This window comes from Myxocyprinus asiaticus, chromosome 49 (genome assembly GCF_019703515.2).
Source record: "Myxocyprinus asiaticus isolate MX2 ecotype Aquarium Trade chromosome 49, UBuf_Myxa_2, whole genome shotgun sequence".
NCBI lineage: Eukaryota > Metazoa > Chordata > Actinopteri > Cypriniformes > Catostomidae > Myxocyprinus > Myxocyprinus asiaticus.
The window spans coordinates 13510477-13534152 of record NC_059392.1 but is presented as its reverse complement, the minus strand read 5'-3'; the positions used below and the strand labels follow the sequence as shown (position 1 = coordinate 13534152).

At 40.0% G+C, this 23676-nt stretch overlaps 1 protein-coding gene across 6 annotated transcripts in view; it reads left to right on the top strand.

Moving 5' to 3' along the window:
- LOC127438472 (calmodulin-regulated spectrin-associated protein 2-like) overlaps positions 1-23676 on the top strand; it is a 92820-nt gene that overhangs the window by 45498 nt on the left and 23646 nt on the right. For 4 of the 6 annotated variants that reach the window (XM_051694088.1, XM_051694087.1, XM_051694086.1 and 1 more), the window contains exons 5-6: positions 21619-21651; positions 22357-22498. In XM_051694088.1, coding sequence (XP_051550048.1) covers positions 21619-21651; positions 22357-22498 — 175 coding nt within the window. The remainder of the gene's footprint in view (positions 1-21618; positions 21652-22356; positions 22499-23676) is intronic. The other 2 variants (XM_051694090.1, XM_051694089.1) reach the window with 1 other exon arrangement.

Here is a 23676-nt window from a genome sequence, read left to right as displayed (position 1 = left end):
TGCTTCAGTTCATTGAAGTTTGCGGGCATTTGTTTATGCACAGCTCTCTTACGGTCCCGCCACAGCATTTCAATCAGTTGAGGTCTGGACTTTGACTGGGCCATTGCAACACCTTGATTCTTCTCTTTTTCAGCCATTCTGTTGTAGATTTGCTGGTGTGCTTGGGATCATTGTCCTGTTGCATGACCCAATTTCATCAAAGCTTTAGCTGTCAGACAGATGGCCTCACATTTGACTCTAGAATACTTTGGTATACAGAGGAGTTCATGGTCGACTCAATGACTGCAAGGTGCCCAGGTCCTGTGGCTGTAAAACAAGCCCAAATCATCACCCCTCCACCACCGTGCTTGACAGGTGGTATGAGATGTTTGTGCTGATATGCTGTGTTTGGTTTTCACCAAATGTGGTGCTGTGCATTATGGCCAAACATCTCCACTTTGGTCTCGTCTGTGCAAAGGACATTGTTCCAGAAGTCTTGTGGTTTGTTCAGATGCAACTTTGCACACCTAAGCCATGCTGCCATGTTCTTTTTAGAGAGAAGAGGCTTTCTCCTGGCAAACCTTCCAAACAAACCATACTTGTTCAGTCTTTTTCTAATTGTACTGTCATGAACTTTAACATTTAACATGCTAACTGAGGCCTGTAGAGTCTGAGATGTAACTCTTGGGTTTTTTGCAATTTCTCTGAGCATTGCACAGTCTGACCTTGGGGTGAATTTGCTGGGACGGAAGATTGGCAACCGTCTTGAATGTTTTCCACTTGTGAATAATCTTTCTTACTGTAGAATGATAGACTTTAAATTGTTTGGAAATGGCCTTATAACCCTTCCCAGATTGATGGGCAGCAACAATTGCTTCTCTAAGATCATTGCTGATGTCTTTCCTCTATGGCATTGTGTTAACACACACCTGAATGCTCCTGACCAGCAAACTGCTAAAACTTCAGCTTTATAGAGGTGGTCACACTTGCTGATGATCAATTAATCAAGGGCATTTGATTAGCAGCACCTGGCTACTACTTAGCCTCTTAATTCCTATGGAAGCAGTAAGGGTGTACTTAGTTTTTCACACATGGTTTCTCCATTTTGGCTTTATTTTTTTGTTAAATAAATCATGACACGGTGTAATATGTCATGTGTTGTTGTTCATCTGAGCTTGTATTTACCTAATTTTAAGACTTGCTAAGGACCAGATGATTTTTATTATGTCCTATATGTAAAACCATAGAATTCAAGGAGGGTGTACTTTCTTTTTCCCATGACTGTATGTATATATATATATATATATATATATATATATATATATGTATGTATACACACACACTGGGAAAATTTACAGATTTTGCTGTTTCAGAAGGAAATTGGTACTTTTATTCACCAAAGCGGCATTCAACTGATCTAAAAGTATAGTCAGGACAATACTGATGTAAAAAACAGCACCATCACACAAACAACACAACATAAACAAAGGTTTTTAGAAGAATATCTTAGCTTTGCAGGTCCATACAATGCAAGTGATTGGTTACCAGAACTCTGAAGGTCCAAAAAGCACATATAGGCAGCAGAAATGTAATCCATAAAACCAGTGGTTTAATCCATGTCTTCAGAAGCGATATGATAAGTGTGAGTGAGAAACAGATCAATATTTAAGTCTTTTTTTACTATGAATTCTCCTCCCTGCCCAGTAGGTGGCAATATGCATGAAGAATGTGAATTGTTAAAAACAAAAGAAGAAGAATGTGAAAGTAAAAGTGGAGATTTATGGTAAAAAAGGACTTAAATATTGATCTGTTTCTCACTCACACCTATCATATCATTTCAGAAGAAAATGGATTAAACCACTGGAGTCGTATGGATTACTTTTATGCAGACACTCTATGCTTTTTGGATCTTCAAAGTTCTGGTCATCATTCACTTGCATTATATGGACCTACAGAACTGAGATATTCTACTAAAAATCTTAACTTGTGTTCTGCAGAAGAAAGAAAGTCATACACATTTAGGATGGCATGAGGGTGAGTAAATGATGAGAGAATTTTCATTTTTGGATGAACTATCCCTTTAACAGATTCATTGAAATGGATAGTTAAAAAGAACTGATTTGCAGAAATTAATCAAACATCAGAGGTTTAATCAGACACACTATTTAAACTTTAAAATATTGAATATATTGTAAATATATTATATTTCACCCAGCCCTACGAACATTAAGCAGTGAATCACCAACAAAAGATGTGTTTGTCTATTCAAATTCTATACTAAATTTGCCATTGTGCAGATTATCTTGTTTAAGGTGCCGTTTACATTAAATGTGTTATCGCCAAAAAATGCTCATTCATTGTCATCTAAACCAGTGGCAAATACGAAACCTTGCAAAAGACCCCACGTGTGCACGATGGGCACCCAAGGTGATCTAAACGTTGGTCGCAGGACGTGACACATATAATCAGCCATGTTGTCATCTTATGTTACATATTGCTGACTTAGGGTCTGACTTTGCTGAATCGCAGACCTGCGGTATGCAACATCCTGATGTGATCTGTGTGATGTCCCAGGCTGATGTAACCTGTGAGATGTTTGCTGATTCATGTTTTAAAGCTTTGCATTTTATCAAAACTTCCTGAGGTGTCTGCAGAGTCATTATACAGAATCGTGTTTTGTGTTTGTGTTTGTGTCTATGTTGGGCGTCTGACAGAGTTTGCCACACCCTGTCCTGAGGTTGTCGCTTGGCTAGACATCTGATGCTAATGAAAGCAGTCAGTTCTCAGAGGCACTGTGTGTGTGTGGTAGAGAGGCAGTGTGGACAGAATCAGTGCTAAGTGGAGGAATGTCAGTCTGTTACACAGCACTATAAACATCCTGAAACAGCCAGCATGGCATGCAGCACCCAGACTGTCAAACACACCAGATGACTTGGGCTCAGAATATGGTGCTGGCCTGCTATTACATGTCCTCATGTCCTTGCAGTTCTAGGACAAGCTTCACTATACTATTGCTCGTACTTAGGGTTACAGATTTATAAAAACTGGTCTGTATCTTTATTGAAGTCTCAAACCACGCACTTGTTTCTTGACATAATCCACCTGTGAAAGGCTTTTTTAGGGCAACTTGGGTTAAGAAATGTGTTTTGAATTGACATTCGAAGGGTTTAATGTATTTAATTTATTCAGTTTGGAACCCCACAGATATTTTGACAAGCTTTTGATGAAACTGTTTCTGTTTGCCAAAGCCTTAAAAAGTTGGGTTCAGGGATTTGTATATTATTTAAACTGAAAGGGTCCATCTGCACTTTTTTCCTTTGTTTTTCTATGTGGACAGAAGTCTTTGACCGTTGCGCCACGCCGAGCTGTATTTTCAGCGTCTTATGGTTTTTAGATGGTGTGTCAGGTAAAAAAACATAAACTTTTAAAATCACACAAATCACTTGAGACATCTACATTCTGTATATGCATTGCACTGCGTCTAGCTTTTGTTAGCGTTGGGTCTGAATGGCCCCTTACACTGCATCCGAACTAGACGTGAACAACAAAGCAACAAGCAATACAAATTATATCTGCCATTTTAATCTAGAGTTTTTGTCCTAACTGTGACTGCAACAAATGACGAGCAACAGTTATAGGACATATTTTGGGTTGCTTGGTTTCTATTTTTATTCATCATGCAGTGAAATCTCATTGGAATAAATCCCGCTCTACATAGCTGTATAAGAAACATTACACATACTCACTGAGCACTTTATAAGGAACACCTGCACACCTATTTCTTCATGCAATTATCGAATCAGCCAATCATGTGGCAGCAGTGCAATGCATAAAATCATGCAGATACGGGTCAGGAGCTTCAGTTAACGTTCACTTTACCCATCAGAATGGGGAAAAATGTGATATCAGTGATTTCGACCGTGGCATGATTGTTGGTGCCAGATGGGCTGGTTTGAGTATTTCTGTAACTGTTGATCTCCTGGGATTTTCACGCACAACAGTCTCTAGAGTTTACTCAGAATGGTGCCAAAAACAAAAGGCATGCATTCATACCTGTTCTTTGCCACTGATAGGGTAATTTGCATCTAATAACCTAGAGGTTATTCAGACCGAACTGTTTTGCGAAAAAAAAAAAAAAAAGCGAGACGCAGCACAACTAACAGAAAGAACAGAAAGCAGGTGTCTCGAGACGTATTTTTTAAAGTTGAAGTTCTTGTTAAATTGACACGGTGTCAAAAAAAAAGCATGGCGCTCCAGTGCAAGATGCAGAAAAAACAGCAGGATGCGGCACAATGGTCATAGACGGCCGTCTATTGCATGTTTTCATAAAAAAAAAAAGAAAAAAAAAAGCACAGACTGACATAAAAACAAGTTTGGTGTGTACTCATAAAACATTTATGCCACATTCTTTGTAGTCAGTTATTGTTGTTATGGTGTTTTCCGGCAATGTTTGGATTGCAACATGTTTTAGAGAGGAAACATATGATGTTGTAACAGTATAAGGACGGGCAAGGAGGAGGCGGGAACCGGCTGAACAGTAAACATAAGCTTTAATGGTAAACTTTAAACCAACATAAACAAACATGCAGTGCGGCCGCGTGCGTCTCTCTTTCTCGAATTGGCGTCTCCAGTCGCCCCTTATCTCGCTCTCCTGCTGATTCAGCGCCGGCCGTGCTCCATCACGGCCCGGCCACGCCCTCCTCCTCATCAAACTTCTTCCCTATCCGATTTCAGGCCGGGGCACCACCGGTCTGACTAACTACCCACCATCTCGGGGGGAGACTCTGCCCTTCCGGCCGTTCTGTCAGCCAGTGGCCCACCTCGCCTCCTGTGAACCTGGGGAGGAGAGAAGAGGGGAGGCATGGGGAGAGGGAAGGGGCAAGCGGAGACACACAGAGAGAGAGAGGAGAGAGAAAGGAACTTGCTTGCTGGCTCCCAGACGCACTGTCGCCTGGTCCTCAACCGCTCCTCCGCCCTCTGGCGGACGCCAGCTCGTGCCTCCACTGGCGGATGGCAGCGAGTCCTCCGGCCCCTGGCGGACAGAACCGCTCCTCCCCTTCTCGGCAGTTGGCCGCAGTTCCTCTGGCTCTCGGCGGCCAGCAGCGACCCCTCCGTCCCCAGGCAGACAGCTCCTCAGGCAGATGGCAGCGGCGAGGACTCCGCGACAGCGCATCCCTCCTCCCTCACGGGTTTCGGCACCACTGTAACGGTATAAGGACAGGCAAGGAGGAGGATGAACAGTAAACATAAACTTTAATGGTAAACTTAAAACCAACATAAACAAACGTGCAGCACGGCCGCTTGAGTCTCTCTCTCTTGGACCGGCGTCTCCGGTCACCCCTTATCTTGCTCTCCCGCTGATCAGCTGATTCAGCGCCAGCCGTGATGGGCCCAGCCACGCCCTCCTCCTCGTCACATATGTTAACACTGGTGTATGGTTGTATTGTGTACATTTCATGGCAGAATTATGTCTTGTTATTTCTCTTAATCATGGGGGATAAAAATGAAAAGAGTATGACAGTTGTACAAAACTAACTATATATATATATATATACACATATACACTACCGGTCAAAAGTTTTGAAACACTTGACTGAAATGTTTCTCATGATCTTACTTTTTTTTTTTTATCTGAAGGCGTATGCTTAAATGTTTGAAATTAGTTTTGTAGACACAAATATAATTGTGCCACCATATTAATTTATTTCATTATAATACTAAAATTTAATTAAAAAAAAAGATTTTGAAATTGATGACTTGGACCAAATAATAAAGAAAAGTAGCCAATAAGTGCCCAACATAGATGGGAACTCCTTCAATACTGTTTAAAAAGCATCCCAGGGTGATACCTCAAGAAGTTGGTTGAGAAAATTGTCAAGAGTACATGTCTGCAAATTCTAGGCAAAGGGTGACTACTCTGAAGATGCTAAAATTTAACACAGTTTTGATTTATTTTGGATTTTGTTTAGTCACAACATAATTCCCCTAGTTCCATTTATGTTATTCCATAGTTTTGATGACTTTACTATTATTCTAAAATGTGATAAAAAATTATAATAAAGAATAAGTAAGTGTTTCAAAACTTTTGACCGGTAGTGTATATATACTGTATATACAGTATATAGTTTATACTATTTACTATATTCTAGTGCTGTCAGTCACTTTATCATGATTAATCTAAATATACATTTTTTGTAGTTAATCGCAATTAATCGCAGATAAGTGCTGAAATTTAACACTATATATAAATATTTTCTTGTCAAAATACATTTATTTCTATCTTAGGAAAGAAAACAAAACAATATGTAACAATATAATGCTTCATTTTTTTCTGATTAACAATTTTTATTGACACATAAATGTACCTCATAGAACAAAACATATATACATAGAATCAAACTTAACCCCAAGTATTACTCCTCCCCCTCCCAATCCAACTCTAACCCCAGCAACATAACAGTGGTCTTAAATGACATAGACACACATGCACACACATAAAAAAAGACATAAAAAATAAATAAATAAACAAATTAAAAAAAAACACAACAATAATCACACATTTCTCCACAAACACTTTATACCTCCCCGTTCCTCTGAATGTAACCTCCTCAAAGGCCGCCACCCTTCCCATCTCCGAGCACCACTCCTGAAAAGAGGGCTCTCCAGCCAACCTCCAGCCCCTCAAAATGATCTGCCTGGCAGTCATGACACTGGTTTAGACCCAATTCTTTATGTGTCTACTTACAATGTCAGTGACCGCCCCATCACCCAAGATACAGAGTCTGGGGCAGAATAATACCTGAATACCTAACACCTCACATACCAGACTCTGCCCCTTTAACCAAAACTTTTGAATATCAACACACTCCCAAAAGACATGGGTTAAATCGCCATACTCTGATTGGCATCTCCAGCAGGTGGTGTGTCATTAAGACCAAGCCTATACAATTTAGAGGGGGTCCAGTAGAACCGATGTAAAATCTTGAATTGTATAAGGCGCACCCTTGCATCTCTAGATGCAGTTTTTATGTTTTGTAAAATCCTAGCCCATTCTCCCTCCTCCAATTCCAGGTCTAAATCCCTCTCCCATAATCTTTTGAGAGTGGTTGAGACTCCGTCCCCCAGACTTTAAATTAATAAGGAGTAATACACTGATGCCTCATGGCCTTTTACAAAAGCAGAAGTTACCTCTCCCAGAGTATCTGCCGCTCTAGGGAGGTGTATGCTATTCCCAAAAATAGTACAGAGCAAGTGATGTAGCTGAAGATACCTAAAAAACTGAGATCTGGGGATCCCAAAATATTGAACCAAATTTTCAAAGGATCTCATCACACCACTCTCATAAAGATCACCGAGTGTATTAACCCTCCTTGCAATCCACTCAGACAAACAAAAAGGGGACTTATTAATGCATAGTTTGGGGTTTAGCCATAGGCTCGAGTCAACATTTAGATAAATATCTGAATTAAACACTCTGGACACTTTTGTCCATACTGAGTGCAAATGTGAAATAACGGGGTGTGATTTAACTTCTCTGGTTAGTTTGATGGAAAGGCTTTGCAATGGCAAAATAGGGGCAAGAAGTTCTTGTTCAATGCAAAACCAGGGAGGGGCTCTTTCAGGTGGAAGCGACCAATGAGCCAAATGTCTGAGACCAAATGCATAATAATAAAACAAAATCTTGGGTTGCCTAGCCCACCTTTGTCCATCGGCCTATGTGACTGATTGAAATTTAATCTGGCACGCTTACCATTCCAAATGAAGGACTTCACTATGCTATCAAATTGCTTGAAATAAGAGAGGGGGACATCAACAGGGAGAGACTGTAGCAGGTAGTTGAATTTTGGAATACAGTTCATTTTAATAACATTAACCTTCCCAATCATCGATAAATGTGATGAAGCCCAACTGTCCACATCATTCGAAAAACTTTTTATTAAGGGATCAAAATTAACTCTGACTAAATCAGACAAATTTGCTGGGAATAAAATTCCCAATTACTTAATGCCCTGTTTGGGCCACTGGAAGGCGCCCGGCTGGAAGGCCGTTACTGGACAGTATGCTGTCAAAGCCAAAGCTTCGGATTTAGAACAATTGACTTTGTATCCTGAGAACTTGGAAAAGGAATTAATAATTCTGTGGAGGCAAGGCATAGATCTAGTGGGGTCGGAGATGAATAATAAAATATCATCTGCGTAAAGCAGAAGCTTATGCGCTACACCTCCCGCAATCACCCCTGGAAAATCATCCTCCTTTCTTATTGCGGCTGCTAATGGTTCCAGGGCAAGACAGAACAATAATGAGGAAATAGGGCAACCCTGCCGGGTGCCCCTATCCATACTAAAATAATCTGAAATTAGTCCATTTGTTAGTACCGCTGCTACAGAGTGTCTATAAAGTAACTTAATCCAACCAATAAAAGTACTCCCAAACCCATACATTTCCAAAATCTTAAAAAGATAATCCCATTCTACCATAGCAAACGCCTTTTCGGCATCAAGGGAGATGGCAGCGACCGGAGATTGATCATTCGCTACTGACCACATGATATTGATGAAACGCCTAATGTTATCAGAAGAGCTACGGCCCCGAATAAACCTGATCTATATGTATAAGTGATGTCATAACTTTACTTAATCAGTTAGCCAGAATTTTTGACAAAATTTTTACATCTAACTGGATCAGGGAAATTGGACGGTAACTTTTAAACTCGCTTGGATCTTTGTCCTTTTTAAGAATCAGACTGATCCGGGCTTGTGTCATGGTTGGCGGGAGCTTTCCATTCTTTAATGATTCCGTATAAACTTCTAACAAAAGTGGAGTCAGTTCGGTAGCATAAGATTTGAAAAACTCAGCGGCAAAGCCGTCAGGCCCCAGAGCCTTGCCTGTAGGCAGGGCCTTAATGACCTCATCAAGCTCCTCCAAGGTTGTCTCAGAATCAAGATAATTTTTGTTCAGTCATCAATTTAGGGAATTCTAATGGTTCCTCAAAGTTTCTAATATCTTCATCAGTAGATGAAGATGTGGAACTATAGAGATCTAGGTAGAATTCTTTAAAAGCATTATTAATATCAATGGCCGAGGTAAATATTTCACCACCAGCAGATTTCACTGAGGGAATGATAGAAAAAGACTCTCTCTGCTTTATATATCTAGCCAAAAGTTTTCCTTCTTTGTCCCCTGACTCAAAGTATGACTGTCTTGCCCTGAATTACCAAAACTCCACTTTCCGCGACAAAATAGTATTATATCTATATTTCAATCGGGTCAATTCTCTGAGTCCATCAGACGACAAACGGCGCTTCAGCACTGCCTCTGCACTTTTAATATTTCCTTCCAACTCCACGAATTCTCGTGCTTATAATTTTTTGATGAATGAGGCATACTGTATGATCCGACCCCTAAGAACCGCCTTAAGTGCCTCCAAAGCCACGCCCACAGAGGATACTGAGGACCAGTTGGTCTCCATATAAACATTGATTTCAGTCTTTAACATTTGTTAGAAATCATGATTTTGCAAAAGGGATACATTAAAGCGCCATCTATATTATTTATTTTTCTCTATATGTAGCAACACCTTTAAACTCACCAGGGTATGATCTGAGACTAAGATGTTTCCAATTGAGCAATCAACAACAGATAAAATGAGGGACTTAGATATATAAAAAAAAAAAAAATCTATTCTAGAATAAATCTTATGGACTGATGAAAAAATGTATAGTCCCTACCAGATGGGTTCAAAAGTCTCCAAATACCTGTAAGACCAAGATTCTTACACATCCTGTGAAGCATCAATGTTGCTTTAGGGGTCTTACACATTTTTGCTTCACTATGATCAAGAACTGAGTCCATCAATAGATTAAAGTCTCCTCCCAATATTATATCATTAGGGGTGCCAGCGGCTTGCAACATCCCATTAAGATCTATAAAAAGGCCCTGATCATCAGCATTAGGTGCATAAATATAAGCCAAAATAAAAATTGCCCCTGAATTTCAGCTAAAACAATAATTACTCTCCCTAATTTATCTTTAATCTGTTTGAGACATTTGAATTGTAGATGCTTATTTACCAATATAATGACTCTCTTGCTCTTTTTTGGACTCAAGATGGCGCCGAGTATGGCTGCTGCGTTGCGAGCTCCGACACAACATGGTAGTGTTTTGTTTGTTTTGTTCACAATTCTTATGTTTTTTGTCTTGGATGTTGTCTGCCTTATTGTCTATGACAGACAAACACTTTTGGACATTGGTTCAGCAATTTCACACCGTAAACCAGACTTCATATTCCTCAATGCCGACCCGCTGTTTACAAACACGCAAGCGGAGCCCTTTGTCTGGGCAGTCCGGACGCGGAAACGCAGGAGGAAAAGGGGAAACAGAGCCGGCGTTCTCATCAGAGTAAGACGGCGCGCAAATCGACCCCCGCTACCCAGTATTCTACTGGCAAATATTCAGTCTCTGGATAACAAGCTATGCGAGCTGAAAGCACGGATCTCTTTCCAACGAGAGACGAGGGACTGCTGCATTATATATAACAGAAACTTGGATGTCTGCGGAGATTCCAGACTCAGCCATGGAACCCGCGGGGTTCTCCGTGCACCGAGCGGACAGAGCGAAAGACCTCTCAGGTAAAAGCAGAGGTGGTGGTGTATGTTTTATGATCAATAAATCCTGGTGTGATCATAGGAACGTACATTCTATCAAGTCTTTCTGCTCTCCTGATCTGGAATTTCTCATGCTTCTATGTCGACCATTCTGGCTACCGAGGGAATTCACAGTGGTCATTGTCACTGCTGTGTACATCCCCAACAAGCCGACACAGACCGGGCACTCAAGGAACTGTATGGGAGTAAAAGTGAGCAGGAAACTGCGCACCCTTAGGCCGCGTTCATTGTGACTGGGGACTTTAATAAAGCCAGTTTCAAATCAGTCGCACCAAAATACCACCAGCACATTAGTTTCAACACACGAGGGGACCGGGTTTTGGACCATTGCTACTCTTCCTTCCGGGATGGCTACAAATCCCTCCCCCACCCACCATTTGGCAAATCGGACCACTCTTCCATTCTGCTTCTGCCCGCTTACAGGCAGAAACTAAAACAGGAAGCACCCACCCTCAGAACGATCCAGTGTTGGTCGGACCAATCAGACTCTACGCTACAGGACTGTTTTGATCACACGGACTGGGAGATGTTCCGGTCCACCTCTGATGACAACATTGAGCTTTACGCTGATAGCATAATGTGTTTCATCAGAAAGTGCGTGGAGGACGTGGTTCCGACCAGAACAACGCGGATCTATCCGAACTATCTATCCGGATCTATCTATCAGAAGCCATGGATAAATAGCGATGTTCGCATGGCACTTAATATGCAGACCTCCGCTTTCAATTCTGGGAACGCGGAGGTGCATAAACAAGCCAGTTATGAGTTATCAGAACAGCAAAACGCCAGTACAGGAATAAGATTGAAGGACAGTTTAACACCACCAACTCTAGAAGCATGTGACAGGGAATTAACATCATCACAGACTTTAAAGGGAATAAAAACCGCCATGAACACCACTGCCTCTCTCCCGGATGAGCTAAATACGTAGAGAGCTCTCGCGGCCGAAGCTACAGAGGTTAGTTCACTCTCCGTCTCTGTAGCGGATGTAACCCGATCCTTCCGACGGATGAATATCCACAAAGCCGCGGGCCCAGACGGCATTCCGGGCCACATCATCAGAGCGTGCGCGAACCAGCTGGCTGGTGTTTTTACGGACATTTTCAACCTTTCCCTCTCTTTGTCTGTAGTCCCAACATGCTTTAAAACATCCACCATTGTGCCTGTTCCAAAGCAATCAAAAATAACTTGCTTAAATGACTGGCGTCCTGTTGCTCTGACCCCCATCATCAGCAAATGCTTTGAGAGACTAATCAGAGGTTACATCTGCTCTCTGCTGCCTCTCTCTCTAGACCCATTGCAGTTTGCTTACTGCAACAACCGCTCCACTGATGATGCCATTGCATCTACAATACACACTGCTCTCTCCCACCTGGAAAAAAAGAACACTTATGTGAGAATGCTGTTTGTAGACTACAGCTCAGCATTCAACACCATAGTGCCCTCCAAGCTAGAGGAGAAACTCCGGGCTCTGGGCTTAAACAGCTCGCTGTGCAGCTGGATCCTGGACTTCCTGTCAAGCAGACGCCTGGTGGTTAGAATAGGCAGCAACATCTCCTCATCACTGACCCTCAACACTGGAGCCCCACAGGGCTGTGTTCTCAGCCCACTCTTGTATTCCTTGTACACACATGACTGTGTGGCAACACATAGCTCCAATGCCATCATTAAGTTTGCTGATGACACGACGGTGGTAGGTCTGATCTCTGACAATGATGAAACAGCCTACAGAGAGGAGGTGCACACTCTGACACACTGGTGTCAGGAGCACAACCTCTCCCTCAACGTCAGTAAGACAAAGGAGCTTGTGGTGGACTTCAGAAGAAAAGACAGAGAACACAGTCCCATCACCATCAATGGAGCACCAGTGGAGAGAGTCAGCAGCTTCAAGTTCCTGGGTGTCCACATCACTGAGGAACTCATATGGTCCATCCACACTGAAGTCGTTGTGAAGAAGGCTCATCAGCGCCTCTTCTTCCTGAGACGGCTGAGGAAGTTTGGAATGAACCGACACATCCTCACACGGTTCTACACCTGCACTGTAGAGAGCATCCTGACTGGCTGCATCTCCACCTGGTACGGCAATAGCACAGCCCATAACCGCAAATCATCATGACCCGAACCAGCCGACTCCATGACAGCTTCTTCCCCCAAGCAATCAAACTTTTGAACTCTTGATCTCCCACGATCAAAATACATCAGCACTGCACTTTATTACTCTTACTCTTATATCTCACACCGGACTGTCATAAATTATATTATTATTATATATATTCTCGCTTAACAACTTACTATCAACCGACAGCCTGAATGTCAATACAGTTCAACCTACTGTACATTCTATATATACTACTATATATACTTTTTTTTATTGAATAATGTGTATCTATATTGTGCGTATTGTATACTGTACAGTGTATGTTATTATTTGTATATTTTGTTGTGTGTAATTATGTGTATATTAGACTTTAAATTGTGCTGTGTTAATTTGATGTTATTGTAAATTGGTATATGTCTCATCACTGTCACGACTGCTATGTTGATCGGAACTGCACCCAAGAATTTCACATACTATTGCACTTGTGTATATGGCTGTGTGACAATAAAAGTGATTTTGATTTTTTGATTTTTTTTCTTACTTGAGCCAGCACAAAAAAAAACATGTAATCTTCCACAATAAGATATTCTTATTCTTCCCAAATTTTTCAGCTTCCTGCGGGGAAAGATGCGTTTCTTCACTATATCATATTTCTTACATTTAAGAAAAGTAATAACCTTCCTTCTTTTTATGGGGTGCCCCAACCCATTTACATTCCATGTGGAGAGAGACAATCCACTCATTTTAACAACATACATTTTGATATAGTAGAAAAAATAAATTGTGTGTCAAAAATAAAATAATACAGACCACATTCCCCATTAGTGAAACAATCAAACCCCAAACTTCCCCCTGAACAAAACAAACAGAAAAAAGAAAAACGTGCGCATTAACCCCGCGTGTGACAGCGCCAACCGGCGACGATCCCTCTAAATTCAAAAGGTCCATGAACGCCCACGGGCCCCCACGACAACTTTGCCATTGGAATGCACAATTTTGCCTCACAAATTTGTGAGGCAAAATTACATAACAGAAAATACTTTGTAAAATAAACCCCAGTCAATAGGCAGAATGAACACAAAGAACATGTAGATTAATTCACAGAAATGTCTCAAAGGTGTGTTCCTCCACAAAACAAATTCAAGCCGATATAAAACTGTTCAGATTCCTTGGACAGACAAATGAATGATCAGTGAGCCAGCTGTTATGAGTTCAGCAGATGACGTAATCATTCCAGTGTCCTGTAAAAATACTCAACAAAACAAACTCCAGCCAGCAGGAGGCATAAGCACGAAGAACGAAAGATTAATCCCCAGCTGTTCCAAAGGAGTGTTATTCAACAGAACATACTCCAGCCGCTAGGCGGAACCAATGCAAAAAGAAACAAATCCGGCATCCCGGTTCCCCGGATGATCAAGTCAATTCACTCGGAGGCCGCATAAAAGTATATACCATGACTTACTCAGTCCGTTAATTTTATAAAAGACATCCTTTGTGTGAGCAGCATGTAGATATTTTGCGGTCATCCGTAGTGTCCACTGTCAAACTGGCCGGGAACTTCAATGTAAAAGTGATCTTCCGTCAATGCAAAAGTTTCTTTAAGGAAAAGTGTTATTCACAAAACAAACTCCAGCCGCTAGGTGGAGCCAACGCTGAAAGAAACCAAAATGACGCCCAGCTTCCTCAAAAGCCAGATTAAGTACAGCGAGTCGATCCACTCACATGAGAAACATCTGATGGTTTACTCACCCATTGATTTTATAAAAGACATTGCCTGATTGGGACATGTAAATACTTTGCGACCGTCCTTCGCTTCTATTCTCAGCTTGGCCGGAAACATTAATGCAAAAGTGATCTTACATTGATGCAAGAGTTTCTTGCATTCCCTGAACCGATCGCATTTCTCTCTTGTCGAACTCGCAAAGTCCGGGAACAAGAAAATATTATGATTCTTCCAAGAAAGCTTTCCTTTGCTCTTCGCCTGGCGCAACACAAGATCTTTATCGGATGATTTCAGAAATCTGGCCAGGATTGATCGGGGCCTGTCTCGCTCAGCAGATCTGCAAGCAGGGACTCAACTTTGGTCGCGGGTGGATTAGCGGATGATTCCCTCTCCGAAGACTCTAAATAATCGATTCGTTTCTCAGCATCTGCCACTCTTGTAACTAACTCCGAGAATTTTATTTCCATCGCCGTAATTGATCGACGTATTACAGTGAGATCCTCCAAGTCAGCAAGAACCTTTGTCAGCATCACGGACATGTTGGACAACTGACGCTGGATCTCCTCTCCCGCCGCGCCATCTAAATCGAGTCCCCGGTCTGTAGGCCTGTCGGGACTTTTATCCTGAACACGTAAGTGTCTTTTAATGTCTCCAGAGCCCGAGGATTTTGACTTCTTTGCCATGTTTTACCTCAAAGAGCAAATGTGTAACTGGGTGTATCGAATTTCACCAGATTATAAATTAAAAATGATAAAAAATTAGCAAAGTGTGCAGAGCTCGTCGCTCACACGTCTGCTTCTTGCATGGCGTCACGTGACCTCCAATATAATGCTTCATTAACATTTTCCAAACAAAGCCTTCCATAAGAAATGCACTAAAATAACACCAATTCGAGTAACATTAAACGTTTCCCAAAGTCTAAGTGGGAGTTCGACTAATTGAAAGAACTAGTTTCCCCATAGGTTGTATATTCATTGCAATGGGCATTAAATCTCTTAAACTCTCATCCTCCACTGTATTAATCTGCCAGTAGACTCTGACTATCCACTTTGGTACAGCAATCGTGAAGCTGCATTCATGATTCACGTCAGCGCGTCAAAGCCGGCGTCAAGCTTTTAACTCACCATGAAAAACTCTTGCTGACATGTCAATGGGACCGCCGCGTTATGCTATTTTATGCTAAGCTTGTAGGCTGATCTTATTAGAAGGGCTCTGGCACTGTGTCTGTGTTTGTGAAGTGTGCATCAGTGTAATGACTCCAGGCGGACACATTACAAAGGTTCCGCCCTTCACACAAGTGTTTATGCTCTATTAACTGTAAATGCATTAATTGCAATTAAGAAAAATTAACATGTGAAACTTTTTAATTAATCTCATGCGTTAACACGTTAATTCTGACAGCTTTACTATATATATATATATATATATATATATATATATATATATATATGTATATACAGGTGCATCTCGATAAATTAGAATGTCGTGGAAAAGTTCATTTATTTTAGTAATTCAACTCAAATTGTGAAACTCGTGTATTAAATAAATTCAATGCACACAGACTGAAGTAGTTTAAGTCTTTGGTTCTTTTAATTGTGATGATTTTGGCTCACATTTAACAAAAACCCACCAATTCACTATCTCAAAAAATTAGAATATGGTGACATGCCAATCAGCTAATCAACTCAAAACACCTGCAAAGGTTTCCTGAGCCTTCAAAATGGTCTCTCAGTTTGGTTCACTAGGCTACACAATCATGGGGAAGACTGCTGATCTGGCAGTTGTCCAGAAGACAATCATTGACACCCTTCACAAGGAGGGTAAGCCACAAACATTCATTGCCAAAGAAGCTGGCTGTTCACAGAGTGCTGTATCCAAGCATGTTAACAGAAAGTTGAGTGGAAGGAAAAAGTGTGGAAGAAAAAGATGCACAACCAACCGAGAGAACCGCAGCCTTATGAGGATTGTCAAGCAAAATCGATTCAAGAATTTGGGTGAACTTCACAAGGAATGGACTGAGGCTGGGGTCAAGGCATCAAGAGCCACCACACACAGACGTGTCAAGGAATTTGGCTACAGTTGTCGTATTCCTCTTGTTAAGCCACTTCTGAACCACAGACAACGTCAGAGGCGTCTTACCTGGGCTAAGGAGAAGAAGAACTGATGCCCAGTGGTCCAAAGTCCTCTTTCAGATGAGAGCAAGTTTTGTATTTCATTTGGAAACCAAGGTCCTAGAGTCTGGAGGAAGGGTGGAGAAGCTCATAGCCCAAGTTGCTTGAAGTCCAGTGTTAGGTTTCCACAGTCTGTGATGATTTGGGGTGCAGTGTCATCTGCTGGTGTTGGTCCATTGTGTTTTTTGAAAACCAAAGTCACTGCACCCTTTACCAAGAAATTTTGGAGCACTTCATGCTTCCTTCTGCTGACCAGCTTTTTAAAGATGCTGATTTCATTTTCCAGCAGGATTTGGCACCTGCCCACACTTCCAAAAGCACTAAAAGTTGGTTAAATGACCATGGTGTTGGTGTGCTTGACTGGCCAGCAAACTCACCAGACCTGAACCCCATAGAGAATCTATGGGGTATTGTCAAGAGGAAAATGAGAAACAAGAGACCAAAAAATGCAGATGAGCTGAAGGCCACTGTCAAAGAAACCTGGGCTTCCATACCACCTCAGCAGTGCCACAAACTGATCACCTCCATGCCACGCCGAATTGAGGCAGTAATTAAAGCAAAAGGAGCCCCTACCAAGTATTGAGTACATATACAGTCAATGAACATACTTTCCAGAAGGCCAACAATTCACTAAAAATGTTTTTTTTATTGGTCTTATGATGTATTCTAATTTTTTGAGATAGTGAATTGGTGGGTTTTTGTTAAATGTGAGCCAAAATCATCACAATTAAAAGAACCAAAGACTTAAACTACTTCAGTCTGTGTGCATTGAATTTATTTAATACACGAGTTTCACAGTTTGAGTTGAATTACTGAAATAAATGAACTTTTCCATGACATTCTAATTTATTGAGATGCACCTGTATATATATATATATATATATATATATATATATATATATATATATATATATGGGTTGTCGATATTACACGCAAATTCAGTGCGATTAATGAAATAAAAATTATGTGTTAAAAAATTTACGCAATTAATCATGTCCCTGAACTGTAATAAGGAATGTTCCTACCATCAGAGCAATTCAAGCATGAAGTACCACATGCTTTCTCCAGGGGGCAGTCAGCGAAACTGCAAAAGCTGTATAGACAATGCGCAACTGTACAGAGAACAAACCAGTCTTGGGCTTGGTCAAGTCTAGAAGGGATCCCTCTCTCGTCAACTTCTCGTGCATGCGCATTCTGTTAAGATGCTCTCGCCTGTGCTTTTTTGCTCACATCTCAACATATTAATGATGGAAAGCATTAGAAACTTCAATAATATCAATAATATAACATTATTATTATTATTATCATTTTCATAGAGTGACTGTTTGCACTAGGTATAAATACCTGTCACATAGTGTGGCTATTCGAACTGAAATAGTCTGATGGAAACAGAAATGAAAGACAAACTGCTCCTTGAGTGTCTCTGCAATGGATTTGTCACTAGTGTGATAAGACGGTGTGAATGTGCTTTTTCTGTGTGTTTCTAATCCTACTTATATTAATAAATCATGAATATAAAGGTTGATTTCCTCACAGTGATAGGTTGGTGCAGGGTGTCTGTGGGACTCTAAATAAACACACTGCATTGATGCCATGTTAGTATTTAATTAGGGGCAAATAGTTTCTGTCTAACACTGTTTGCACTTAGTGCAAAGATGTTGCTATTTACACTTAGTTCAGCTAGCCTCTGCCTTATTATTATTATTATTAAGAAATCCTGTTGTCGTCTTGAAATCTCATATCGCATCCCATGTTTCTTGGAAACAGTAATATTTTGACATAAGTTCATGTTAAGACACATATTACTTTAAATCTTAGATTCTGTTATTGTGACTTAATTGACATTAATATTAATTCATGAATTAAAAAGAGTTTGTGTTGAAAAAAACTAGCTGCTGTTTAAAGACGTTTATCTCTTTTAGAACTAGAAAATGTAAAACAAATCTTGTGGAGATTTTGTTTGTGTTCTGCAGCTGCAACGCAAATGCAAACAAATGTGTCCCAACTCGATATACAGTTGAAGTCAGAAGTTTACGTACACTTAGGTTGAAGTCATTAAAACTCATTTTTTAACCACTCCACAGATTTAATATTAGCAAACAATAGTTTTGGCAAGTTGTTTAGGACATCTACTTTGTACATGACACAAGTAATTTTTCCAACAGTTGTTTACAGACAGATTGTTTCACTTTTAATTGACTATATCACAATTCCAGTGGGTCAGAAGTTTACATACACTGAGTTAACTGTGCCTTTAAGCAGCTTGGAAAATTCCAGAAAATTATGTCAAACCTTTAGGCAATTAGCCAATTAGCTTCTGATAGGAGGTGTACTGAATTGGAGGTGTACCTGTGGATGTATTTTAAGGGCTACCTTCAAACTCAGTGCCTCTTGACATCATGGGAAAATCAAAAGAAGACCTCAGAAAAAAAATTGTGGACCTCCACAAGTCTGGTTCATCCTTGGGGGCAATTTCCAAATGCCTGAAGGTACCACGTTCATCTGTATAAACAATAGTACGCAAGTATAAACACCATGGGACCAAGCAGCCATCCTACCACTCAGGAAGGAGATTAATTCTGTCTCCTAGAGATGAAAGTAGTTTGGTGCGAAAAGTGCTAATCAATCCCAGAACAACAGCAAAGGACCTTGTGAAGATGCTGGAGTAAACAGGTAGACAATTATCTATATCCACAGTAAAACGAGTCCTATATTAACATAACCTGAAAAGACTACAGTTTGCAAGTGCACATGGGGACAAAGATCTTACTTTATGGAGAAACGTACTCTCGTCTGATGAAACAAAAATGTAACTGTTTGGCCATAATGACCATCGTTATGTTTGGAGGAAAAAGGGTGAGGCTTGCAAGTCTAGAACACCATCCCTACTGTGAAGCATGGGGGTGGCAGCATCATGTTGTGGGGGTATTTTGCTGCAGGAGGGACTGGTGCACTTCACAAAATTAATGGCATCATGAGGAAGGAAAATTATGTGGATACATTGAAGCAATATCTCAAGACATCAACCAGGAAATTAAAGCTCGTCGCAAATGGATCTTCCAAATGGACAGTGACCCCAAGCATACCTCCAAAGTTGTGGAAAAATGGCTTAAGGACAACAAAGTCAAGGTATTGGAGTGGACATCACAAAGCCCTGACCTCAATTCGATAGAAAATGTGTGGGCAGAACTGAAAAACTGTGTGCGAGCAAGGAGGCCTACAAACCTGACTCAGTTACACCAGTTCTGTCTGGATGAATGAGCCAAAATTCCAGCAACTTATTGTGAGAAGCTTGTGGAAGGCTACCCAAAATGTTTGACCCAAGTTAAACAATTTAAAGGCAATGCTACCAAATACTAACAAAGTGTATGTAAACTTCTGACCCACTGGGAATGTGATGAAAGAAATAAAAGCTGAAATAAATCATACTTTCTACTATTATTCTGACATTTTACATTCTTAAAATAGTGATCCTAACTGACCTAAGACAGAGAATGTCTAGAGAATGTAAGACATAGAGCTAAAGTTATCAAATTTATTGTGTGAAATAATTATTTTAGAGATGGAATAGATCATCAAAACTGACTGTTCATCAAAACAGACAATTTAAAATAATCTTTTACGAGTGCTCCTTGTTGCTGTGTGACTTGAAATTAATGCCGTGTAAGAATCTTGTGAGATTGACGAGAGAGGGATCCCTTCTAGACATGACCCTTGGGCTTGCTTTACACCAGCAACAGCACAAGATGAGGATGCATTCTTGCGTTCAAACACAGCTGGACAGAGTGCAATTCCGAATGCAGGAATCTCTAGACATGTTTTTCTAAGTTTCAAACTACGTTTTACTTGAAACAGCGACCTTAAAATGCTGTTTATGAAGCGACGCAACCAAAGTAAGATGCTTCAAAAGCGTCTGTTTGATGCATATGTACATTGACGCATCCTTAGAAAAGCCCTTATAATAAATCTACAGTATTTCAGACAGACTGATGAATTAAATTGCAAAAATGGATCACTGTTGCACGGTAGGCCAATGAAAGGCTTATGTTCAATGAAATGGAAATAATCAAAATATTACCTTCTAAAGCCAGTTTTTGTACTGTCTGATTGTCAATGCTTTATTTGTCTGCCACAAAAAAGTTATAATTATCTGAATTATTATATATATATATATATATATATATATATATATATATATATATATATATATATATATATATATATATATACACTACCGGTCAAACGTTTTGAAACACTTGACTGAAATGTTTCTCATGATCTTAAAAATCTTTTGATCTGAAGGCGTATGCTTAAATGTTTGAAATAAGTTTTGTAGACAAAAATATAATTGTGCCAACATATTAATTTATTTCATTATAAAACTAAAATTGTATTTAAAAAAAAAAAGTTTTTGAAATTGATGACTTGGACCAAATAATAAAGAAAAGCAGCCAATAAGTGCCCAACATAGATGGGAACTGCTTCAATACTGTTTAAAAAGCATCCCAGGGTGATACCTCAAGAAGTTGGTTGAGAAAATGTCAAGAGTACATGTCTGCAAATTCTAGGCAAAGGGTGACTACTTTGAAGATGCTAAAATAAAACACAGTTTTGATTTATTTTGGATTTTGTTTAGTCACAACATAATTCCCATAGTTCCATTTATGTTATTCCATAGTTTTGATGACTTATTCTAAAATGTGAAAAAAAAATTATAATAAAGAATGAGTAAGTGTTTCAAAACTTTTGACCGGTAGTGTATATATACTGTGTGTGTGTATATATATATATATATATATATATATATATATATATATATATATATATCGCTAAGTGTTTAGTGTTTATCTCTTTCCCAATAGAGCGAGGATTGCCGCTTTTAATCTGAAATGGGACTAAGACAACTGATTGTGTTAAATTAGCTCTGCCACTGATGTGATTACTCTCTCTTCTCTCTCTCATTCACTCTTTTACTGGCTGAAGTCTCCAACCAAGTGGTATATGAAGCTGGTTCCTGTAAGTGTGATTCTATGCAGTGACTTATTTCATCCCCACTTCCATCTCATCATTTTTGTTTCCATGACAACATGTTCTTATTGTCTTCAGTTTCATTAGCAATCACGCAAGAAACTGTCAGTTTTCGTCTCCGGTGACTAGCTATACATTATAATAACTCTGCAGAAAAAAGCTACTTAAAGCAGCCTAAGGTGGTTAGCTGGTCTCCCATCCTGACCAAGCTGGCTGGCCCATTTGGATGGTTTTAAGAGGTTTTTGGGTGGGAAACCAGCCGGCCGATCAGTTAAACAAGCTAAACTCCAGCTTGGCCGGTCTCGAAGACCATATAGACCATCTTAAACTAGCAAAGGCCAGCAAACCATCTTAGGCTGGTTTAAGCTATGTTTTTCTGCAAGGAACAGACTTGGATCTTTTGAAATAAAAATATATATATTTGAGTATAATAATGATTTTAGTTACCATCCATGGTATTAGTTAATTTCCATTAGTTGAAGTTCCCATTGCATGCCTTTGTTCCAGTAATTTTTCAGCGCAGTTTGTTAAATGTCATCTTGTATCATATGTTTATAGGGTTTTCCACATGCTTAAGAAACATAACTGTGGAATGAGCTAGCAGAATCTACTAAATGCAATGTCAAATGTCCATAGATAATCAGACATGAGTTTTACCCCACCAAATAAATTATGTCTGTCTGTTTACCCTAGGCACGTTATAGAAAGGAGCAGGTTCTGCCCAAGATGGTGCCCTGGATCCCCCCGGTGGACAACCTGCTGAAGGACAGCACAGATGGCTGTGCCCTCACCGCCCTACTTCACTTCTTCTGCCCCTCTATCATCGGCCTGGGGGGTACATACACCTGCCAAACTCCTCTCATTCCTGTGTATTTGCACAAAATAATGCAATTTGTACATTTCCTGTCCTATATAGCATGTTATTTTAGGATTAGTGGGTCCCAAATCATAGTACATTGAAAACAGTATGTGAAAGACACCCAAATGTTGTACTATTTATGTTGGATTTTTAAAGTACGGATCCATGCATGCTTTTTAACTAGTATTGTCCGCAACCTCTTGTCGTATTTTGCCGATACGATAACTAAGGTGGTGGAAAATGCCGATAACCGTTAATCGAGCGATAGTTTTAAAAATAAATGTATAGAATGTAAAAAAAAAAAATTCTAAGTCTTTTCTTACTATAATGCGCACAGACATAGAGGCTACAGTGATGCAGGTGCAATTTATTGTTTAACCAAAAAAATGAAGATTTGGGGCATAAATCTTGGTGCAAAATATGCATTTCTCACTGTAGAATCTTCCAGCGCCGACCACAGATGAACATAGGGGGATAATAATATATATTTTTTAAATCTGTCTTCAACTATTGGCATACATTTCCAAAAAGCAACTATCGGCACCGATTAATCGTAAAACCGATTAATCGGTCTACCTCTTCTGTAAGATGCCATTTTATGACATTAAATGTCTGAATACTGATCGACAGGCTTGTTTCATACTTAAAAGTACATACTTGACCAGTTCTAGTGCAGTACACTGTATATGTTTCATACTTAAATATGCAAATTGGCATTCAACTGTAAAAAGGGCTGCATCCAGAGAATATAATGTGTTAATCAGTGTCATAATAAGACAAGCCTGAAATGAGGAGAGAACGAGAGCCAACATGTATGAGGGCAGAAAAGGTCAACAGGAAGTAAGGTACTAAGGGTACATAATAGAAACACTGAGAGGATTTCATTAATAATAGTTCAGATATTCAGATGATTATCTCTGAAATCAGATACTCAGTAAATACAATAGTTTAGCAGAAGTCTTTTGTGACATTTATCTCTCTGTCTGAACTCAGTTTTAATCTAATCACAGTGATGAAGGGGTTCATACTAGAACTAGTTCATACTAGAAATGGTGGAAGCAATAAGATTTATCTCCAAAAGCTAACCTGGACTTATCACAAGACTCCATGATTAATGGTTCATTAATGGTTGCCTACTTTGTGATTGGTTGAGC